The sequence below is a fragment of the Siphateles boraxobius genome, unplaced genomic scaffold, assembly GCF_051911475.1.
Source record: "Siphateles boraxobius isolate OS27281-9 unplaced genomic scaffold, OSU_SipBor_1 29, whole genome shotgun sequence".
NCBI classification, from domain to species: Eukaryota; Metazoa; Chordata; class Actinopteri; order Cypriniformes; family Leuciscidae; genus Siphateles; species Siphateles boraxobius.
Window position 1 is genome coordinate 10,026,365 of NW_027508908.1, and position 23,767 is coordinate 10,050,131.

A 23,767-nucleotide genomic window follows, 5' to 3' on the forward strand; every position below is an offset into this window, starting at 1 on the left:
GTTCCTCTTCTTGGGATGACGTACACCATGGTGAGGAAGGTACCACACCTTGCCACTCTCACCTTTAAGCTGATGAGTGGGTACTTGCTCTGCATATCCTTTTTTGATCATTTCAGTTACAAATGATACATACTCCTGATAAAACTGATCATCTCTCTGGAATCTCCTCTTCAATCCAAGTATCCGCTGTTTTGCCACAGAGAAATTATTAGGAAGATACACATTTTCTTTTTTAAATGGCAACTTCAAGGTATAATGATTGTCCTGAAGCTTGGCAGAACTCTCTGCAATCTCCAAAAACCTAATATCCTCTCTTGACAATCCTTGCTCTTCTGCAGCTCTTTCATTGAAGTCATGGTTGTATTGTTTAAATAACATCTCCTCCAATCTACACACACAAATCCTGTTAACCACCACAGAACAGTCTTCAGCCTCAAAGCTGCCTGCATGCAAAGGACCATTGATGACCCAACCTAATGCCGTTCTCATAGCATAAGGGCCATCCCCATGGCTGTTTATGACTTCCCAAGGTTCCAACATCTTAGGAGCGTTGTTTCCAATCAACAAATCAACGTTAGCCATTATGTGGGAAACTTTAACCTTTGCCAGGTAAGGCCACTTAGACAAATCTCCTTTAGACACAATATTGTCAGAACTTACAGGCATTTGTTTCTGTGGAAGCGTTTGTGGAAGCTGATAGAAGATGTTACCATCAATAGCAGACACTTCCAAACCTGAGAGTGAGTATGCTGATACAACTCTTTCCTGTCCCATAGTTTGTAAGAGAAACTGAGTTCCTCTACCGGAAAGATTAAGCCGCTGCATAAGAATTTCGGTACAAAAAGTCGCAGAACTGCCAGGATCCAGGAATGCATACGTCTGGATTATCTGATCTCCTTAACTGGCCTTGACTTGAACAGGTAAGATAGAAAGCAGACAGTGATCTTTTCCGGCCCCTGTATGACCACATGTTTTGGCAGATCCTAAGAACTTGCATGCCTCTGCCTCCTCAGAATTGGCTGGATATCTGTCAACATGAAGCACAGTGGGATGGTGCTGACTACATATCCTACAAGTCAACCGCTTGCCACAGTTACGACTCATGTGCCCAGCATTTAAGCAACCAAAACAAAGCTCTTTCTCCTTTAGAAAGAACATCTTTTCCCTTTGCTTCTTCCTTTTGAATTTGTTGACAGTACTCCAATACATGATGCTTAGCACACCACACACATAATGGAATCACTTTAGAATTGTTTAGTGGCAATTGGGTCCTCATATTCTTAACGGTTTCCCCAGATTCCACTGGTGCAACGTTAGTGGCAAAGATGTTTCCTTTAATTCTGCCTTCTGGACATAGCTTTGGCCGATTAACAGGTCTCGTGGGTATCTGGCAAATCCCTAATATCACCAAACAAGGGATCCATTAGGATGCCAACCTGTCTTTCAATAAATTCCACGAGATCTTTGAACAAAGCTCTACATTGAGTTTTTTCCAGAATGTTGTGTGCGACAGTTCTCCACCGCTCTCTGAGCTTGAAAGGCAATTTACACATAATAGCTGTCATATTACTTGGCATATCCAACTCCTGAAGGTATTGCAATTTCTCAGTGACGTTACAACAACCACGCAGAAAAAGGGTATACGATTGCAAAGCATTGACATTTTCCCCTTTTATTGAGGGCCAAGACAAGGCTCTTTCCAGATAAGCAGTGGCAATCTTGTACTTATTGCCAAAATGTTCTTGCAATAGCCGTTTTGCCTTAGCATAGCCAAGGTCAGGGGTCATGTGTAGGCAACTACATATTAACTCTTTTGGCTGCCCCCTGGTGAACTGTTCCAAGTAATATAAACAATCACTACTGCTTGCCTTCTCCTCCACTCCCTTTTCAAATGCTCTGATAAACGAAACATACTGAAAAGGATCTCCATCAAATAAAGGTATATCTCTGGCTGGTAAAGATGAGCAACGTTGCTGTTGGACAAGAGCTGATGTTATTTCATTTTGCCTTTGCATTATAGTGCCAATATCACCATACTGGCTCTCCATTTGTGGCCGAAGAATCATTTCAGATGCTTGTCCATGTTGAACTGATGTGGGTCGAGAAATCATTTCAGATGCAAAAGGTCTACGAGGTTGAACTGATGTGGGTCGAGAAATCATTTCAGATGCAAAAGGTCCACGAGGTTGAACTGATGTGTCTCCCAGTGCATGCTGGGAATTCCGCCTTTCTGAGTCCATACATTCATGCCAAGGCTGCTGACGAATTTCCTGATATGGTACAGACGACGTCAAAGAGGGATCCAGTGCTGGTACTTTATTTGCAGTTTTGCTATATCCAATAAGTTCAAACTCCTCTGCCATTGGATTTAATGTAGTTGCAGATGCTTTCCCCTCTTCCTTTTCCAAATTACATGATACCCACATTTTAACTTCAGAAATAAAATCATTATTTACAATCATTTTTGCCTTAAACCATGTGTCATGTTTTTCCTTCTCACCTTCAGGTAACATACCCATCAAAGAACCCTGAATACCTTTTACTTCATCACACAAATCTAAAAGATCGATAAAAGAATTTTGAACCTCTTTTACATTTCTTTGTAGCATCAGACCTTGTATCTTTTTCCTTAAATTAGTAGCTTTGGTTAATACAGATTTTCTATCACTCTGCAACCTTTCAATCTTTTCTACAAATGCTTTAGGAGTTAATTTCACAACACGTTTTTGTTTGTCTATTTGAACATCAACATCAGTAAAAATACCATTGTTCAACTGAGGCCCTTCCATAGACCTGTGCTCAGTTTCAGCCGGCTCCATAATCCACAGAATATTCAAAGCAACAATGTTTTAGTTCGCAAAGTTAGTTATACTCTTTGACAACCAATGCATTGGATTTATGTCCCCATGTTGTGTGCACACAAAGTTAAATGGCCATTCAACAATAAGTAGCGCTACTAAACATACCTCTTCACGTTGGACGCCATATGAACAAAGCTCCTCTGCTGACGTTTGAAGAGCAGCTCCAGTGTCTTTCCTCACGCTGGTAGATGGCCCCTTACCAAAAGAAAAGATGTGCACATATAATCCACAAATATGCGTTGTCCTCCTGTAGTGGACATACACTTACATAAGGTCTACATAAAGACAAAATGGCTCTTACAAGAATTTTTATGTTGTTCTTTTCCATACAGTGAAATGGCTAACAAACTGTCAAAGGGGGGAAAGGTGTGATAAATGCATTATTAAAAAAATACATAAAACTTGTTTTTCACATTTTTAGTCTATGGAAGCCATATGACAGCAAAGAACAGACTGGAATTTAAGTTGATATTCACTGAAAATCTTGCTTGACTCTGTTTATTGTATTTAAAAGTATGGACCTTCTGCTACATTCCAGCCAACTTTATTAGATTCACCTGTTCAACTGCTCATTAATACAAATATCTAATCAGCCAATCACATGGCAGCAACTCAATGCATTTAGGCATGTTCAATAAGATCTGCTGAAGTTCAAACTGAGCATCAGAATTAGAAAGAAATGTGATTTAAGTGACTTTGAATATGGCTTATTTGTTGGTGAGAGACAGGCTGAGTATTGCAGAAACTGCTGATCTACTGTTATTTCATGCACAACCATCTAGAACATGGTCTGAAAAAGAGAAAATATCCAGTGAGGGAAAGTCAGAATGGCCAGACTGGTTTGAGCTGATAGAAAGGCAACAGTAACTCAAATAGCCATTCTTTACAACCAAAGTATGTAGAAGAGCATCTCTGAACGCACAACCTTGAACCAGATGGACAACAGCAGCAGAAGACACACTGGTGTCACTCCTGTCAGCTTACAACAGGAAACCGAGGCTACAATTTGCACAGGCTCATCATAATTGGACAAAAGAAGATCTGTTTGATGAGTCTTGATTTCTGCTGTGACATTAGATAGTAGGGATAGAATCTATTGTAAATAACATGAAAGCCTTAATATAATCACAGATGTAAATTTCTGGAAACAATTCTGCTTAAATAGGCCTACACTTAGTTTAAGCAGAAATACCAACATACAACTAATCTAATTTAAAGTAATAAACAGAACACACTCAACCCAACATAAACCGTTTAAAAAGGGATTATCAGAATCCAACAAAAAGTGAACACTGCAATCTCAATTACCAAATTTTGGAAAGAAGTTACAGGAACATTATCTGTTTACCTTATACGTAATATCCTGGCAATTCCGTCATTATGTCTTCTAGGAGACACATTACAAATAAACCCTCCACTGGAACATACATCACCCTTACTTCTGTGTCTAGTTATCACCAAGAAAATAATTTTGGTCAATTGAAAAAATAAAATCAGTATTACTGTAACGAACTGCTCCGAGACACGAAGGTTGAGAATCCAAATGCAGTTTTTAATGGGAAAATAGGTGTGTGTGTGTGTGTGTGTGCGTGTGTGTGTGCGCGCGTGTGTGCGCGTGTGTGTGTGTGTGTGTGTGTGTGTGTGTGTGTGTGTGTGTGTGTGTGTGTGTGTGTGTGTGTGTGTGTGTGTGTGTGTGTGTGTGTAGAGATATGCATGTTCATCCATATTGCTTCCTGTTTTATGTTGTTTATATGTTTGTTTGCTCATTTGTTTCCTCTCGTATTGTGCATTCTTTTCTTGTTTGTCGTTTTATTTGTCTGATACTTGCTTTTTCAACATCTATGTTTGTTTTTTGCGGCTGTTTTCTTTATGCATTTATCTTTATTGCATTGTTTGCTTGATAAAATAAAACATGAAAGCATGGATCCATCCTGCCTTGTATCACCGTTTCTGGCTGCTGCTTGTGTAATGGTGTGGAGGATATTTTCTTTGCACACTTTGGGCCTCTTAGTACCAATTGAGCAGCATTTAAACACCACAGCCTATACCTGAGTACTGTTGCTGACCATGTCCATGACTTTATGACCAGTGTACCATCTTCTGATGGCTACTCCAGCAGGATAATGTGCCATCACAAATACATTTTGAGAAATGTCACTAGCCAGATTTCATTAGCAGCAGTTGTTGAGATCATGTGAGAGGGGGGTGGTGGGCGAAGTAGAAATTAGAGAACGGATGGAGAATGGAGTGGACAGATGGAACAGTTCATGTTTTAAGCTGTAAAAGAGTGAGGTCTGTGCTGTAACAGTATGAAACAGATGCTCTTAGTGGTATTAAAACTCCATGTATGCGTCACTAGCAGCTTGCAGCTACTCTGGGACAAAGGGAATGTGGGAACAAGCTGTTTTGAGTGTATGTGTTCACTGCCTCATTGTCATAAAAATATTGTCATGCTTAGCAAAAACGCACATTTTCATATTCTTCCCATAGGCGTAGCTAACCTTACGAAAATGAAGTTTATTCAAATGTGCTATAAGTATACTTCTTTTAAACTAAAAATAAGAAAGACTTTCAGTCTTTTATGTACTTCTCAAAAATATACTTAAAAATTGCACTTACTTGACTTATACTGACAGAAAAGTCTACAAAGTAGTTTGGCAAAGTATATATAGGAATGATTAGGAGGCCATGATAATTTCAAGGATGCCAGGGTTAAACTCCTACTCTTTTTTGAAGGACATCCTTAGATTTTTAATGACCACAGAGAGTCAGGACATCGGTTTAACGTCTCATCCAAACAACGGAATGATAAATAGGAATTGACTTCAAATCTACTTTACTCTTTCCCTGCCATTGACTGAATGTTCTGGCTATCGATGTTTTCACTGTCATCTGAAATATTACACAAACTCCGGATCAAAACACGGGTGAAGAAGCAGAAACAAGTGATCAGTCATCAAACATTAAACAGCATAAAAATAAAAACTGCCAAATGTTACAGAATGAAATGTCAAACCCATGAAGAGGAAACGACTGTGAAGCTTTGGGGGTGTTGATGGACTCGATCTACTCAATCTATGTTTTGATCATCATTCATCAGCTTTTTGTTTGAAAATTTTTCTTTTTTTATAAAACTTACCCGCATTCAATTGTTGATAAAAAAGGATGCATGAAGCTAGAATAAAATGTTTTTAAAATAAAAAAAGAGTTAAAGGGGTCATATGATGCGATTTCTTGCGTGTGTTATGTGAATGTGTGGGCATGTATAAGATCTGCAGAGTTACAAACCTCAAAGTCTCAAACCCAAAGAGATATTCTTTGTAACTTAAGGCTCAGCCACACCTTCCTAAAACGCTTCATTCAAACACGCCCCCACAAATCTACATCAGTGTGTGGGGGCAGAGTTTCATAACACCGGCCAAATGTATACGCAAAGAAAGAAGGCGTAACTTTTATTCTCGCTGTATTGTTGTTGCCGCTGCCGGTGTTGTGCCGAATTTCGACTCCTTGCCAAATTATTACCCCCCTCGTTGAAGTCAGTACCTGATTGCCTAATCCTAACCCCACCCCTAATCCTAACCCCTCCACCACAACTAGTCCTAAACCTACCAATTCTAGGGGGGCAAGGCCGGAGTGGGGCCACTTTTCAGCCCGGGAGTTTCAGGCCTAAGACCGGCCCACTTTTTCCATGGTCTTATTAAGTGTCTTATTTTACCCAGAATGCATTGCAGTGTAGTCCTACTTAAGATAGTCAGAGTCTTAAGTGCTTTGTGCAACGGTCTGATTTAGACGGTCTATCTGAAGTCTGACTATCTACTATATCTAAGCCATAGTCAAAGTCTATCTATCTTTGGGTTTAAGTCTATCAGACTCAGATTAGGCAGTAGGCCGGATTTGTTGGAATTGTCATGGTCATTATAATTTTTCTGCATGGGTATCATATTGTGGAAATTTACTCCTTTACTACACCCACTTCTGAACAAACAATACTGGTTATCATGTACCGTTATATACTGCTCTTTCTTACATTAAATAACTTTAATTCATATTGTTTACTCTGGTATCCTCTCTACCTGTCCCTCTAGTCATGGCCTCCTCATTTTCAGCGGGGGACTGGCGATTCTCCCGATTACCCACCCCGGGCCTGTAGGGGGGTATTAATTTGGCGGGGGTCAGAATTCGGCACAACACCGGTGCCGCCATGTCGAAAGACAAACTACTTTGTTTGGCCTTCCAAAAGAGGTCACGCTGGCAAAGTTGATCGATCAGCTTGGTCATCATTTTCAGGATCAGATTCACGCTCAAATTGATAAGTACCGGTGATAAAGTACCGACATTATCACCTGTCATTATTGCTTAAGGTAGTCGGGCCAATCACAGTGCACTGGATCGCTGGCCAATCAGAGCACACCATGCTTTTCAGAAGGATAAGCTTTGTAAAAATTGACGCGTTTCAGAAAGGCAGTGCACAGAGGAGCTACAATAATGTACGGTATGTGTAAAATAATGACTTTTTTTTTACCTAAAACCACGTAAACACATTTCATTAAACCAAATACACAAAATAATGTTATTTTTAGAACCGTCAACCCTTTAAAGTATAGTTAAAGGTATAAAAATGAATACCTAAATAGGAACATAATGCAAAAATAATATATAAATAGTCAACTATAAGTATGATATTATGTTCACTTAAAGAAAACAAGTATTCTTGCAGTATAAAACTACTAGTAGTCAAACTCAGTCTATACTTTGTCAAAAAACGTGCTACAAGTATCGGACTAGTAAACTATCAGTATATAAGTCACTTGTAGTATAGTTGCAGTACAAAAGAAAAACTTAGCTGTAAACTAGTTGTGTAAGTTTACTACTGTTACACTTAAATTATACTTAAAAGTATTATTGTATACACTAAAAGTGTGCCAATTTAGTAGTATTGAAACATTGCACTTCTATTTCTAGTACAATGAACTTTACTTAAGTATACTTAATAAAATGAACGTGAAGTGTATTTATTTTTTGTAAGGGTATTAAAAATGCTTTTCATTAAATTAAGCAGACCATAATGACAATTGTTGGTTGTTGCACCAAAACCAGATTACCGACTGAAAGCATTTCTAGCATCTCTTTGATTGTGATATAAATTCCTCGAGATCAACAAAATGTACCATGCAAATCATAGGAATCAGATTTGTTCTTCTTTGTCCCCTTCTAATCTTACATAACATTACTGTTAATGTGTGGGCTATGCATGTCTAAGTACACGCCAAAAACCTTCACCACAGAAGCACTGTTGTGTAATGTGAGTCTTACCCCCTACTGAAACTGTCCGGACATCTAGTCTTTGATCAAGGACTGATTTCAGAAGATGCATCCTGTTGACAATATTGAACTCCAATAAAAAAGTTTACAATTTTCTATTAGATTTTCAGCATTTGGCTTCATGGGTAGCAAATGGCACAGAACATAAAACATAAAAATGATCAATTTAAAGTGTTTTTTTTTAGAAAGCAATTTTAGGTAAAATATGAAATTGTCATGAACTCAGATGTAAATATTAAACATATTAAAATAAACAATACATATAGAAATACAATTAAAGATAATGTCATCATTCCCAAAAATGAATAATATCTTGTAAAATTATTATTGTTTAAAAAAAAAATCCTCAACAATATTTTTAGAAGGTAAATTACTTAATTTAGAATGACCCATGTAGATGTGAAAATGTAAATAAATTGTTTTATGTGGAAATAGAGGATGAAAAATAGACCATGAACATGAATGTGTAAGAGGATTTTGCGAGAGAGCGGGAAACAGGATAAAGGATTAAATCAGATGTAAACCAGGAAAAGAATGAGAGATAAAACATTTCTCCTTATCTACAGTCTAATCGCACAATGCCGGTAACATCAACCTACTGTCTGATGAGACAAAATTAATATAGTTGTTTTTATATGAATATATAAAAAGAAACGCATTTTAATTTGCCTTCAAAATTGTGTCACAACACAAAAGGTGAGATTGTGGTATAAAATAACACTGGATTATATGTTTGGAGAATCAGTTTTCTTTTAACTAAAAAATAAATTTAAACTATTAGAATCAAGTTGTCTCATGATGATGTTTTCTTGTATTATTGTGTCAGGCAATGGAAAAATATTCACCATGACAATTTGACAGAGCATCTATACAGCAAATGGGGGAGGAGACAGAGAACCTACATATGAATGAGTGAGAGAGAGCGAGAGATAGAGGGACCATATTAAAAAGAAACAGACTGATGGAGAATGAATGAAAGAAAAAAACATGAGCGAGGAAGAGAGAGAGAGAGAGAGAGAGAGAGAGAGAGAGAGAGAGAGAGAGAGAGAGAGAGAGAGAGAGAGAGAGAGGAGGCGAGTGATGTTCAGAGGAAACACTCAATGTAATTTCCTGCAACAGAATCTAAACAGACAGAGTGAGAGGCAGAAACACAGAGCCATAGACAAGCATTAATGCTCATCAGTCATCACAGAGAAAAATGTCTATGGAAGCAGGCAGCAATGAAACCATTGATGTTCCTCAGGACAAGATTGTCAAAAAGGTACGTGACCTTTTGAGACTTATGCGAATATGATTGAAAAAGTAGTACATCTGGCAGAATGACACTACAGTACTAATGTGTAACAAACATTATATGTTAATGAAAAAGACAGGTTTGAAGTAAATAGCGGAAGCTGGCTTTCTGTACAGGCATATACATGAAAGTTTTGTACACGAAATAAAACTTTTGAACACAATTGAGCCATTATTGCAAAAATCGATAATATATATACACTATTATATACACTGATCGAAGTATTAAATATACTTTACGAATAAAAATGTTGGGGTGAGTAAGATTTTATTTATGGTTTTGAAAGAAGTCCCTTATGCTCACCAAGGCTATCAGATCATAAATACAGTAAAACAATATTGAAATATTATTAAAATTTTAAATGACATCACTTTTCTTTTATAATACCCTGTGATGTCAAATTTTAATTTTCAGCATCATTACTCCAGTCTTCAGTGTCACATGATCCTTCAGAAATCATTCTAATATGCAAATTCACAAAAAAGCACAACATATGCAACAATTGTTTGAGAAAACAAGTGTGAAACTGTACTTGCCTCAAAACCTCACAGTTATTGATTTATAGCCTGTGTGATAGCTAGTCCCGGTCTCCACAAATCATAAATGGAGCTCAAATTTGATCACATGCTCTCTGATCAACTGCTCTTTTGCTCCATGTAGGGGTCCTTTAGGAAGAAGATCGAGAAGCTGAGGAGATGGAGCACCTCTTCGGGTGGCGGCAGCTTCAAACGCCCGCCCAAAACCAAAACCCTCAGTCTGAACTCGCCCACTGAACCCGAGGCAGAGCCCTTCAGAGTAGAGACGGAGCGCAGGAAACTCAGACCCATTGTGGCATCTGTCTTTGGTCAGGTATGCACTGCTGTGTCACAGGAGCAGTTATTCATGTTTATGTGCTGGGCTGAGCTGAACTGAGCGGTTGTATTGTCAGTCATATTCTTGATTTAAAACAAACGTTTTGGTCTGCTGAACTCTGGCACAGTTAATTAAGGATGATATTAAGTTATTTCAGTACAAAGCTAGTAAACATCATGCAGGGGTTCAAGCAAAAGTGGTTCTTTACGAAGTGCTTGATGATGCGATTTACACTTTTTTGAGCAATGACACTTCAACTGAAAACTCTCATACATCTGTCATACAGTATACTACTCAAAAGCGGTGCTGTGATTGTTAATGCATGGTGGGAAACAGCATTAGCAGAGACAATGCTGGAGGGCGGTATATCAGCATCTATAAGAATATTCATTCTTTAACAGTGTTTGTTATGCTGGCGGATACTGTGAACACAGTCCAAAATCTGCTCGTGTGATTTTGAAGTCTGGATTATGTGCAGTTGCGGGTTGGGTTGTGCATTCCCTTTAATGTTAAATGTCTTTCTGTCTGATATTCATTTTCAAAAGAAATGTCATGTATTACCTTGTATGACAGCATAGATCTTCCAAGTGGACGTCAAAATTTGCCAAAATAAAAATCCTATACGCAATTTTGCCCTGATAAAATCTGATGCCTAATAAATTGTACTCAGACATTTGTATATAATTATATTACTTATTGGGAGCTAAAATATTTTAAGTGATCAGGAGGAAGGAGAAGGCAGCAGAATAAACATGTCACTATTGAGGTTCATTGCAACTTTATGCTGAAAATCTGAAGAAAACACAGAATGGTTTGCTTCCTCATTCCCTCATGTTTACTCTTTCCAGCCAGCAGTTCATTGAATCTTAAACCTTTCACACAACAGTAATCATAATAATAATTTTCGTACAAACTCTCTACTTTCAGGGGATTATGGGCTGTGCTAGAGGAAAAGGTTAAAGTGTATTAGGTATTATCTATTATTCATCACACTGCATTCTTTAAAGCTTGTATTCCCAAACATAATGAATGCATTGCATTCAAACCTAGCACAGCTTTCCATGAAATCCCTTTATTTCACCTTTCACTCATTCACTAAGCTAGAGTGTGATTAATCAAACTTGGCATGAAACCACAATTTCTCTCACCCTTCAAATTCTCTAACTGAATTAAATTGACATACTAACATTAAGAAATTAAGAATTTCAAAATGTCAAAATTGTCAAAAAAATAACATTGTAAATAACATTTGGCAAAAAATGTGGCAAAAATAACCTGGCAAAAAAAATAACATTGTAGCAACAAAAAAAAAATATGACTAAAGGCCCAGATATACTAAAGGTTAGAAAATTATTATAATAAAACTAGAAGTAACAACAATACACTAAATGTTATTTTTTGAAGTTTCAGATTCTAATAATAATATATAATCTTATGAAGAAAAACATAAGTCTGAGCATGGGTAACTCATCTACAAGATTGAATCTTGGATATCATATCATTCATTCAAAGAAAAACAGCAACACTGGGATGGAGGCAAGGAGGAAGGCTGAACGCCTCGGAGAAGAGAGTGAGGGATGAAATAAAAAGAATAGGACAGGATTATATGGGTGAGATTAACGACTCAAGAGATCAAATCTGAAAACTGATTCACACAAGAACTCTCTTGTGAACACTCCAGCTTTGGCCATCGTAATAACATATCAGACACTAGAAGTGGTGACATAAGAATGTCCAACATATCACACACTAAACCTAAAGCATGTTCCTTTTGCTACATGATTTCAAAATAAATTTAATTTGTGTAAGCAACATTATACCAGATGTTGAAATCACAATGTCACTGCCATTTTGCTCCACTAAAATTCATATCTATGTACAAGCAATTTTTGTCCCATGGGGTGATTACAACTACAGTTTTCAGCTTTTTATTTGGAAAATGAAAATCAGATTAGTTATTTATGCTTTTTTTCATTTGCTTTATATGTACACTTACCTGCTACTTTATACATCTAATCATGTGCTCGTTAATGCGAATATCTAATCAGCCAATCACATGGCAGCTCAATGCATTTAGGCATGTAGACATGGGGTGCGTCTCAATTAGCTCCCGCGTTTGTGAATCAGTAAATCGTTTTCACGAAATTCGGGCAATGGTAAGGACAGTAAGGACCCTGGCTCACTACACATTGGGACACTGATGACTCTATTTCCAGCGATGTGACAACGTCCTCATTGTACAACATCACAACTGGTGCTTATGATCAACAACAAAACGGATATCTTTCTGACGTACTAAATGGTACACGGCTATTCCCCCTGTGGAAGAGGCGGTCGCAGCGCACCTTTGCCCGCCCTCCGCGAGATGGCGGTCACGGTCAGCCCTCCCGTCAAAAGCCTGCAGAGCCACGTCCGCCTTGGTCGGCCGCGCATATGCCGCCTCCGGCCAGGCCGCGTCTGCTCTCCACTCCATGGCTGTGCTACAGATCCTGCAAGCCAACCTCCTCCGTGAATGGGATGAGAAGGGCCGGGATCCAGCTGCGGTTACAGACCTGAGAAGTGCGACGGATCTCTCTCTCCGCGCCACTAAAATCGCAGCTCAAGCCATTGGACGAGCCATGGCCGCGTTGACTGTAACAGAGACGCACCTCTGGTTGACGCTCACGGATATGAGGGAAACTGAGCGAGCCACCTTCCTGAACGCGCCGCTCTCCCCCACTGGTGTCCTCGGCCCAGCGGTGAACGGGATCGTTGACTGTTTTTCTGAGGGACAGAAGACCACGCAGGCCATGAACTTCTTCCTGCCACAACGCTCGAGCTCCGCTACAGGCCGCTCTCGCGAGAGACAAAGCCAGCCTCCTGTGCGAGCCAGCGCCCTGCGTCCAGCACAGCCTCAGCCTTCGCAGCGACGTCAGGGCGGCCGCCCTAGGTCGCGCTTAGACAGCCGTCACAGACCGCCACCCTCCAGAGGGCCTCGGCAGAAGATCACGCTGAAGACTGAGCACGCGTAGCCCTCCTAACAAAGAGAGAGAAAAGACGCGCGTGTCCCGCTGCGGCCGGACCGCCGTCAAAGTTTATTTCCCTTTCAGTCCCCTTCAAACAGGCTACTGCAGTGGTTCATTTAGCAGCCAACGAGCCGGTTTGTTCACCCTCTCGCCTGCACACAAACGCCGTTTTCACGGCGACCCAGAGAAATCACAAAAAGAGTATAATGTCTGGTCCGGCTCACACCGCCGGTGTTTTAAGTGTAGTGAAAGTGCCCACGCCCCAGTGTTCACCCCTACACACAAGCACTTCGAATCTCGTGTCACTCACAGAGCACACTCTCATAAAGCGCAGAAAAGCCGCTCGAGTGTTGAATGTAAGAAATGTGTCCACAGGTCTGTGCCCACTATCTGCCCACTCTGTTACACGATCAAAAAAGCAGGTTATGAATGTAAGTCTCGTGCCCGCCAGAGAGCGTTCCCGCTGAAGCGCTTCCTCCCGTTCATACAGGCCCAACATGTTCTTGTCCGCTCGGACAACATGTCTGTGGTATCCTATGTAAACCGTCAGGGCGGTGTCAGATCCAGAAATCTCTGCAATCTGACGGAACGCCTCCTTATTTGGTGTCAGATGCACCTGCGTTCGCTGAGGGCGGTGCATGTGCCTGGCCATTTGAACGACGCCACAGACAAACTGTCCAGGGACAATGTTCCCCCAGGGGAATGGTCCCTGCACCCCCAAACGGTCCAGAAGCTGTGGCGCCTATTCAGCAGAGCGGAAGTCGACCTATTTGCGTCAAAAGACAACGCTCAATGCCCGACGTTCTTCTCGAAGGACGAGGACGCGCTGGCCCAGGTTTGGTCCAGCCTCCTGCTATATGCTTTCCTATATGCTTTCCCTCCGGTCTCTCTGTTACCACAGGTGATCAAGAGAATCAGGGAAACGCGCCACTCGGTGCTCCTCATAGCCCCGCGTTGGGAGAATCAGATTTGGTTCCCGGAACTAGCACGGCTGTCACTTACAGCTCCGTGGACGATTCCGGTGAGGGCAGATCTCCTCTCTCAGGCTCGCGGCGCGATCCCATCCAGAGCGCTGGTCTCTCCACGCATGGTTGATCAACGGGTACTCGTTGCCCTGCCAGAAGGAGTGATGAACACGATCACGCAGTCTAGAGCTCCTTCCACGAGAAGGCTCTACGTGTCTACATTTTCGGTGTTCTCCGGATGGTGCACCGACAGAGGTCTGGACCCACGGACATGCGGGGTGGCATATTTGCTCACCTTCCTACAAGAGCTGTTGGATAAGGGGAGGTCCCCATCCACGCTCAAAGTATACGTGGCGGCCGTGGCAGCGTTTGCAGAATCGACGCACGGCCAGTCACTGGGAAGACATGAGTTGGTCATCCGCTTCCTTAGTGGAGCTAGAAGGATGAACCCGCCGCGCCCCCCATCGGTTCCTATGTGGGATCTTTCATTGGTCCTCGAGGCCCTGAAAGCCTTTCCATTTGAACCACTAGACTCCGTGGGGTTGAAATATCTATCACTGAAAACCGTCTTTCTGACTGCACTGTCGTCAGTAAAACGTGTGGGGGACCTGCATGCGCTGTCTGTCAGCGCGTCGTGTCTTGAGTTCGGGCCGAATGACTCTAAAGTCATCCTCAGACCTAGACATGGCTATGTTCCTAAAGTGATGGGCACTCCATTCAGAGCGCAAGTTATTTTGCTGTCAGCTCTGCCAGCATCTGACAGCGAAAGTGAGGTGAATCTCCTCTGCCCTGTCAGGGCGCTGAGATTTTACATTACGCGCTCCGCCTCCTTCAGGCGTTCAGAACAGCTTTTTGTTTCTTTTGGTGGGCGCACCAAGGGTCTCGCCTCCTCGAAACAGAGCCTGTCCAGATGGATAGTGGACGCTATAGCAGCTGCTTACGCGTCAAAAGGTCTGCAATGCCCTCTGGGCATCAGGGCTCATTCCACGAGAGGCGTGGCCTCGTCGTGGGCGTGGTCCAGTGGGATTTCTATCCTTGACATATGTGTAGCGGCGGGCTGGAGCTCTCCGTCTACCTTTGTCAGGTTTTATAACCTAGAAGTTCCTGCCTTGCAGGCTAAACTTTTGTCAGTTTGAAGGAGAGGTGTATTGTGCCCAGATCTTCCTGCTCAGATCACTCTCACGTGACTCAGCTCTCCAGGTTGAGCTGCACTAGTAGGGTATGTGCCATGTGCCTATACAGACCGGCGCGCTCCTCTGTATTCCCTATGTGTGCTTATGTACAAGTGTTGGCCCGTGTGGCTGGCCACCTTATTTTTTCCACTTATGGGGTTCCCCTGAAAGTTCGGGGTCTCATGGTGGATGCTTGGCGCGCACGGCGTTGACAAAGTGTTCCCGTAGCGTAAGCTAAACTAACGCAATACGAGAGAACCTCTCGTAAGAGAACGATACTCAGTTACTAAACGTAACCTCGGTTCTCTCTAGAGAGGGAACGAGTATTGCATAACCAGCCGTGCTCGCGCCACGAGCGACTTCGCTTCAGTCGATGAAAAACCAGGGAAGTCAGCCTACAGCCCCTACATTTATACGCTAAGCCACGCCCATTCCGGCGGGCTGTGACGCTATCAAGGCGCGGGCGCCCTTCATTTGGCGTGACGCCGGGCTCACTGGTAGGCTGCAGCAGTTGCCCGCAGGGCAGCAAATGAGCATGCGAGATGGCCTGCTCTAGGTCTGCTAGCTGGTGCACTGCATTGACAATGAATACAAAATTAAGGATAATTTTTTGGCTTAAATATCTCGAGAAGATGAATCTTTCCCGTAGCGTAAGCTAAACTTACGCAATACTCGTTCCCTCTCTAGAGAGAACCGAGGTTACGTTTAATAACCGAGTATCGTTTTATTCTCTTCCCAGACCCAGACTTGCAGTCTTAAACGATAAAAAATCAACATAAAATATTAATTCAAAATATTAAGCACATATAAAAGTACAATATTCTTAATACAGTGTAAAATAATCATAAAATATTTCACTAAATATTGTGTTACAACCGCCCTCAAATGTGGTGCGCGCTGCTAAAGTCATGTGTGATCAAATAAGAAAAAAATGTATTATTGTGTGTCATCTCCACTCAAGCTATAATTTATCAACTAAAAAGTATGAAAAATGTATTAAATATTTCTGTGAATTTAAGACACATCACATGCTAACAGCTACACAAACATTTAGCTTTCAGGTGACATCCTTTTTCCTCTCTACTTCTATGTCTCCCTGTTGTCTCTTCTCATGTTTTGGCCTTAATCCATCGACAGCCCACCAATATACAGCAGACAACCCAAATCTCCAATAGCCCACACACATAAACACACAAATTACAGAAGCTGTATGAATCAACAGAAAGCGACGCTCTACATTTCACCATAGGTCAGTTGTCTGACTGTTTTGCCATAAAATAATTGAATCCACCAATCAGAGGCCAAGTCACCATGGGTAACCCAATTAGGAGCTGCTCTGTACAGCGTATAGCTGGCTGGTTCTTTATTACATGTTTTAAACTTCCAAATGAAATTTTGTTTACAACATTCCCTAAGCCATTATAGTCATTTACTATGATATTATTCTAAGCAATTTTTTGTTACAAATTTAGTGTATTTTATTTACTGACATTGTAGATATGTCCAAAATAGTTCAGAGAATAAAGTAATACAAATATTATCATTTAATAACAGAACACTGATGCAAAAGTAACTTTTTTTCAAATAAATATATTAGCGTTTGAACATTTAAACATAAACATGTAGTAACATATAATAAAAGCTTTGTTGTGCAATAAGTAGCCTACAGTATATGACATTTTGCTATCTTACGGTCATGTGCCCCTAAGAAAATACTAATCTGCATATGCGTGTAAGTGTGAGTAAAGGGGATGAACAGAAAGTGGGTTTTAGTGTGTTAATGTACAATCATATACACCACAGAGTGAGAAATTGTGCGCTGTGCAGATTAACTCCTGCTGATCCATTAATCTAAAAGTAGAGATGCATTATTCCACTGATGATCAAAGTAAATGAAGGTTTAGAGTCAGGAACATTCTTTGATGCACCAGCTTACAAACGAGATGTACTAACTTAGGGCTGGGCGGTATGACGGTATCGTTACCGCGGTACAGGCCTGGGGTGGGTATAATCGGGAGAATCGGGAGAATTCCCGGTGGGCCGCTTCACTTTTGTTTTTTTGTTTTTTTACATTTGTCACGCTCAGGTTTGTCTATCTTCTCTTAAAGGGACACTTCACCTCTGGGAAGATCAATGTGTATTTAAAATGGGTCATTTATGTAGAAGAAATGTGAAATTATTTGTTGAATTTGGAGCTTTCTAGACTGAGAAAATTCAGAAAATTTTTTTTTGGCTAAAGTGGATGAAAGACAACAACTCCCAGAATGCAATTGCTTCACTGCCCTAGGAGGCCACGCCTACTGGTAACAGAGCGCAGATGTTAAACAACAAGGCTAGGCTACTAGTGAGTCTCCGTGATGAGTGTGATGAGTCTGCCCGGGTTTTCGAGATCGCCCATAATGTCTGGGATTCGGCTTTTGCGATCTACAGTCGCCATTCATCATGTTTACTGTGGCATGCAGGACGAGACTGAGGGCCGCGGGAGAACGGCGCGAGGCCGGTGGCGTGATTACCGATGAGCAACACCTGTGAGACGCACCGGTCTCGTATCTCTCATGGAGGAGCGGGAATTTTCTTGGCAATGTTAAAACGCACATCAACCGATCAATTGTTTAGCGTTCATGTAAACACTATATTCAGATTAACCAATCGGAATGAATTCAGTTAGATTGAAACAAAAGGTATGCATGCAAACAATGAATGGCGACTGCAGAAAGCAAAAGCTGAATCCCGGACATTTTGGATGATCTTGACGTCCAGGGAAAAAGAGGATGGTAACCCCTACTACTCAGCTTTCTCCACAGAACAAGAGCCTGCTAGCTTAGCTTCCAAAAAAAGATGGCTGGCACTATGTGTACATTCTGTGACTGAGATCCCACCCTCTATGGGCGGGTTGAGAACATGCGGGACAGCCCCTTCTACTGGCTGTAGTCTTTAGCATCTGGCCAAAAAATCCTCCGATGTCGCAAAATGACGATTTTTGCATCATCGGAGGATTTTTTCCAGACTAAAAATACATAAATCTCTTATATCAGGGTCATATGAGGGGAGGAAGCACGGTAATTCGAAAATACTACTGGTTTTCTACTGATACAAAGCTTAATGCTAAATCCTGAAGTGACCCTTTAAATTAGGCTACACACATTCCGCATTCTGACACCACAGCACGCAGCCTCTGCAAGGGTTGTACCATGTCACAGTTCTCCCCTCGCAAAGAGAGTTGGTTGGGTCCATAGCCCGTCTTTTCCAAAACGTTTTCTCAGGTTACTGATAGCTGGGCCGGCCCTACCGTAACGGTACGCGTCAGGGAGGATGGATGGGAGGAAGAGGCCAGGAGGGGCTGAAAAAGCCAGGTTAAAAAAGAAAGGCATTGGAGGAGGATGCGGCCAAATGTGCCAAGCTTACAGATTTATTTTCAAGAGGACAAACACAAGTGGTAACAGGTAAATAGAGATAGGCCTAGTAATGATTAGCATTAGCAACGCTGCAACGTGATTATTCGGCTAATAACTGTTACGTTGTCAACCTATTCACAAGCAAAATATAAAATTTAATTAAAATATTACCCTTTTTGTACCACCCAATATATGGCGATTCATAGACTTTGCAAATATTGATAACAAAACTCAAGCTTGATCTGTGTATGCAGTAAAATGACCTCTTAATTATTTTTTAGCTTCTGAGCAGCAGATAAGCCAGTCCCCCACTGAAAATGAGGAGGCCATGACTACAGGGACAGGTAGAGAGGATACCAGAGTAAACAATATGAATTAAAGTTATTTAATGTAAGAAAGAGCAGTATATGACGGTACATGATAAACCAGTATTGTTTGTTCAGAAGTGGATGTAGTAAAGGAGTAAATTACCACAGTATGATACCCATGCAGAAAAATGATAATGACCATGACAATGACGGCCCCCATGAGGTCTCATTCCAACACATCCGGCCTAATGCCTAATCTGAGTCAGACACCCCTGGTATATGCCCTTCTGGGGCGGGTTTCACAAAGATAGACTTTGACTATGACTTAGATAGTAGATAGTCAGACTTCAGATAGACATCTAAATCCAACCATTGCACAAAGCACTTAAGACTCTGACTATCTTAAAGGAGAACTCAGCCGCAAAATGAACCTGGGGTGTAATAACACATTGGTACCGAGTCGACTGTTCTCTGGGATTTGTTTTCATGATAATCAGGTGTAAAGAGTTTTATGTCTAAAAACTGTTTAGCTTATAACGCTAGTATATGGGGCATATAATAAGTAAAAAGAGATCGCTGGTTAATACCACTAACAAGGCTCAAAATAGCCCCACACTAACACGGTAGCTTAATGAGGGTCGCTACATACAACCCGAAGCACTGAGAACTTTGTAAGTGTACAGACAGTTTAATAATAATATACTTTATAAAGACAGTACCATCGCGGAGACATCTTTGAAAAACAGTCTCGACCAGTCGAACCACGAACGCCCTGCTAAGAGCTGAACTGTGACTTGGAATCTCACAGTTCAGCTCACTTAGCACGGCGTTAGTGGTTCGACTGGTTGAGACTGTTTCCCAAAGATGGCTCCTGCCTGTATATGCGATGGTACTGTCTTTATAAAGTATATTATTATTAAACTGTCTGTACACTTACAAAGTTCTCAGTGCTTCGGTTTGTATGTAGAGACCCTCATTAAGCTACCGTTTTAGTGTGGGGCTATTTTGAGCCTTGTTGGGGGTATTAACTAGCGATCTCTTTTTACTTATTATATGCCCCATATACTAGCGTTGAAAGCTAAACAGTTTTTAGAGATAAAACTCTTTACACTCGATTATCATGAAAACAAATCTCAGAGAACTTTCGACTCGGTACCAATGTGTTATTACACCCCAGGTTCATTTTGCGCCGGAGTTCTCCTTTAAGTAGGACAACACTGCAATGCACTCAGGGTAAAATAAGACACTTTTCAAAACAAAAAAACATGGCGGATAGAGTAAGCGCATTCAACTGCTCAGTGCAGTTTACCCCAGTGGAAAATATGTTTTTACACAATAGTAAGAGCTGAGCTGTTGCTTTTATTTATCCAATTTCCACCAACATGGAAAAAGTGGGCCAGTCTTAGGCCTGAAACTCTCGGGGGGCGGTTTCACAAAGATAGACTTTGACTGTGTCTTAGATAGAGTAGTAGATAGTCAGACTTCAGATATACATCTAAATCCGACCATTGCACAAGGCACTTAAGACTCTGACTATCTTAAGTAGGACTACACTGCAATGCATTCTGGGTAAAATAAGACACTTTTCAAAACAAAAAACATGGCGGATCGAGTAAGCACATTCAACCATTCAGTGCAGTTTACCCCAGTGGAAAATATGTGTTTGTTGGAGGAGTATAACAGTTACAATGACATTTTACTTGGGAAATTTAGCGGAGAATAGTAACAAGAAGTAATGCTTAATTTGGAAAAAGATTGCTATGACAGTTCCCAGCATTAATCCGACCGTTGAGCAGAGCGTTAAAGACATACAGAAAAGATACAAAAACATGGTACAAGATGCCAAAAAATAAATATTTAAGAGTAAATATCCTAAAAACCCTTTCCCTTCTCATAGCTCTCTCCATAATGTCATCAGCAAACCACAACTTATGAGCCATTTTACCTTTTCTTTTGGCTGTAATGTAACTGATTGTTACTGCTGCTTGCCAAGATAACATAGAGTCTTAGACCTAAGTTAGCCTGGGGGTACGGAGTCTAATTTTTTTGGTCTAAATTAAGTCAGTCTTTATTTTTGTGAAACAGTCTAACTTGCATTAGACTAGTCTATGAGTCTAAAATCTAAAATACCTTTGTGAAACCGGACCCCGGGCTGAAAAGTGGCCCTACTACGGCCCTGCCGCGGTAGAAAATGTCAACTGTAACAGATTGTTTTATTTCATATACCATGACATGTAAATATTGTGCGTGTGGTTAACTCACGTGCGTGCAGCGAGATTTGTCAAAGAAAGAAACATGGAGAAAGCAAATCAAGAGGATCCATAAAGGAATTATGTTTTCTAAAGGGTTGTTGTTTACGTGATATTTTCGGGGGGAAAGGAGCAGCAATCAACTAGAGCGCAGCACCTGTAGGCCACAGTTTAGAGGAGTGCACTTTCGCAACGGGGAAAGCTTGAAGCTTACTTGACAAGAACAGTTCATATATCAATATCGTTACGAATAGAAATAACCTTAAATAATGTATAGTTATCTGTATCTTTCCGTCTCTTATGCATAGCTACTTTTTAAATACCAAAATCGCATTCAGCATGACAGCAAGCGGTTGCCGTGGTAATGAACAACCTGCTTGTTAAAGCGAATGTATAATCCTGTATCTGAGGCAAAATTACTATGTTGCGCGAGTTTACGGTGGCCGAGGGAGCTCAATGTGCTGCAACTGAAGAAAACGCGTGCAAATAGTAAAAAACGCATGCAAATAGAAAAAAACACATGCAAATAGAAAAAAACATATGCAAATAGAAAAAATATCTTCATCAGTTTCACAACACGCGTGTGCTCCAAATATTCACAACACAACCAAATACAGAAACGCACTGCAAATAACACAGACCACAACGGAAATATTTCCGGGGGAACCAAATGAGTGACGAACCCAGCTGGGACGTGCTTATTGCTGGTGAGCATCCCAATGCCCTACCACCTTGAAGGTTATTCTTCTATACTCTTTGTTACAGCTCAAAATTCGACTTTATTTTATTTTATTTATTTTAACTTTGTTTTTTTCGCAAAACATACAGAGATTACATTTTTATGACATACAACTTGTATACAATATATAAAATGTATTAACAATATGTTCAATGTCATCAGAATACAAATGAGAAAAGAGCAATGAGCTGAAAACTCAATAGTTTAAATTCACACGCACTGAGAGGGAGCGCGGTGAGTCAGTGTTCACCGGGCTAAAATAATGACGCAGTTAGAAGGTGTGTATAATTTAAATTTTATATAATTTTCATACTGCTGCTCTCCTTCTAGTCCCTTCTGAACTTGATGTATTTGACACTTCTGAACTTCTCTTGATTAAAGCTCCAGGTGACCTGTTACAAGATATCACAAAAAGAGCAAACAAGCCCGTTAAAAACGCAGTATAATAAGCAGACATGGCAAAAATGTACCAGGGAACACATTTAAACATAACTAGTATTACTAATATCCTACAAAATTAAAAGGAAGTAACTCATTTATTATGAATAGAATAGCTCAATGTAAAATATTCAGATAGCCAATATTATAAACTGATTGATTAAGTAAAGCAATAACATGAGATTGAAAAATTATTCAGCAACACTTTATTTAAAGTTTAATTGCACCTATGAGTTGGGGGCAGTTCATCTAAAAGTTGATGAGTGTGTTTTGTTTAGTATATTTAGCTATCAAAATAGTTTACCAAATAAATAATTTACCAAATAATAGAAAAATCAAACTAGGTTTTCATTTCGAAAGTATTTGGGGTTATTTATTACATAAAGCCCTTTTTGTTGGTTTTTCAAGAATAACTATATAAATAACTAGCCTATCGCGAAATATATCGTTACCGTGAAATAAAATGAGTCATACTGTGAAACAGAATTTAGGTCGTAAGGACAAAACAATGTCAAAACAATAAAATATATGTATTATAAATATATGTATAAAACGTTTCTTAAAAGTAACAAAAATCAAAAATAAAGGTAGGCTATGTTTTTTTTTTAAGTTTCCAATTCAGTTCTCATATAACCATATGTTTAAGTCAAGTCAAGTCATCCTAATTTATATAGCGCTTTTAACAATGTAGATTGTTTCAAAGCAGCTTTACAGAGATAAACATATAATTTAAGGTAACAGAGATTGGTTTGGTTTTATAGTTGTTTAAGCCTAGGCTACGTTTTCACAATCAAACACTTGTCAAGCCAAAACAGTATGCCATTTAAGATAATTGGACAGTCTCATTTCACAACATCTACTTATGAAACTTTATCTCCCACTGCTTCATTGTGGCAAATTTATTTGTGGCCCTGTTGTTAGGCTAAGTCTTTTGCCTTTTTCGAGATCCTTCACTAATTGAAAGTCTTTCTTGAACTGGCGTTCAACACGAGCATGTTTTATGACCCAGTAAAGTAAAAGCTTACTAACTTGAAAAGTTACCTCTGATAATGATAGTTTTTATTTAGCCTATGGAAAGAGAAGAATTAAATTTCTTCTCCGTTTAGACATTTTATGGGCTAATTTCTGGACGAAAGCAAGTGACGTTGCGTCATTTGATTATTTATT

The 23,767-nt window shown here is 40.3% G+C and overlaps 1 protein-coding gene across 1 annotated transcript in view; it reads left to right on the forward strand.

Annotated features, from left to right (window-relative positions):
- Positions 1-9,265: 9,265 nt before the first annotated feature.
- The window catches only part of cabp2a (calcium binding protein 2a), a 32,387-nt gene continuing 17,885 nt past the window's right edge, over positions 9,266-23,767 (forward strand). Inside the window, exons 1-2 of the mRNA XM_077246480.1 lie at positions 9,266-9,444; positions 10,138-10,326. Coding sequence (XP_077102595.1) covers positions 9,382-9,444; positions 10,138-10,326 — 252 coding nt within the window. The 5' untranslated portion in view covers positions 9,266-9,381. The remainder of the gene's footprint in view (positions 9,445-10,137; positions 10,327-23,767) is intronic.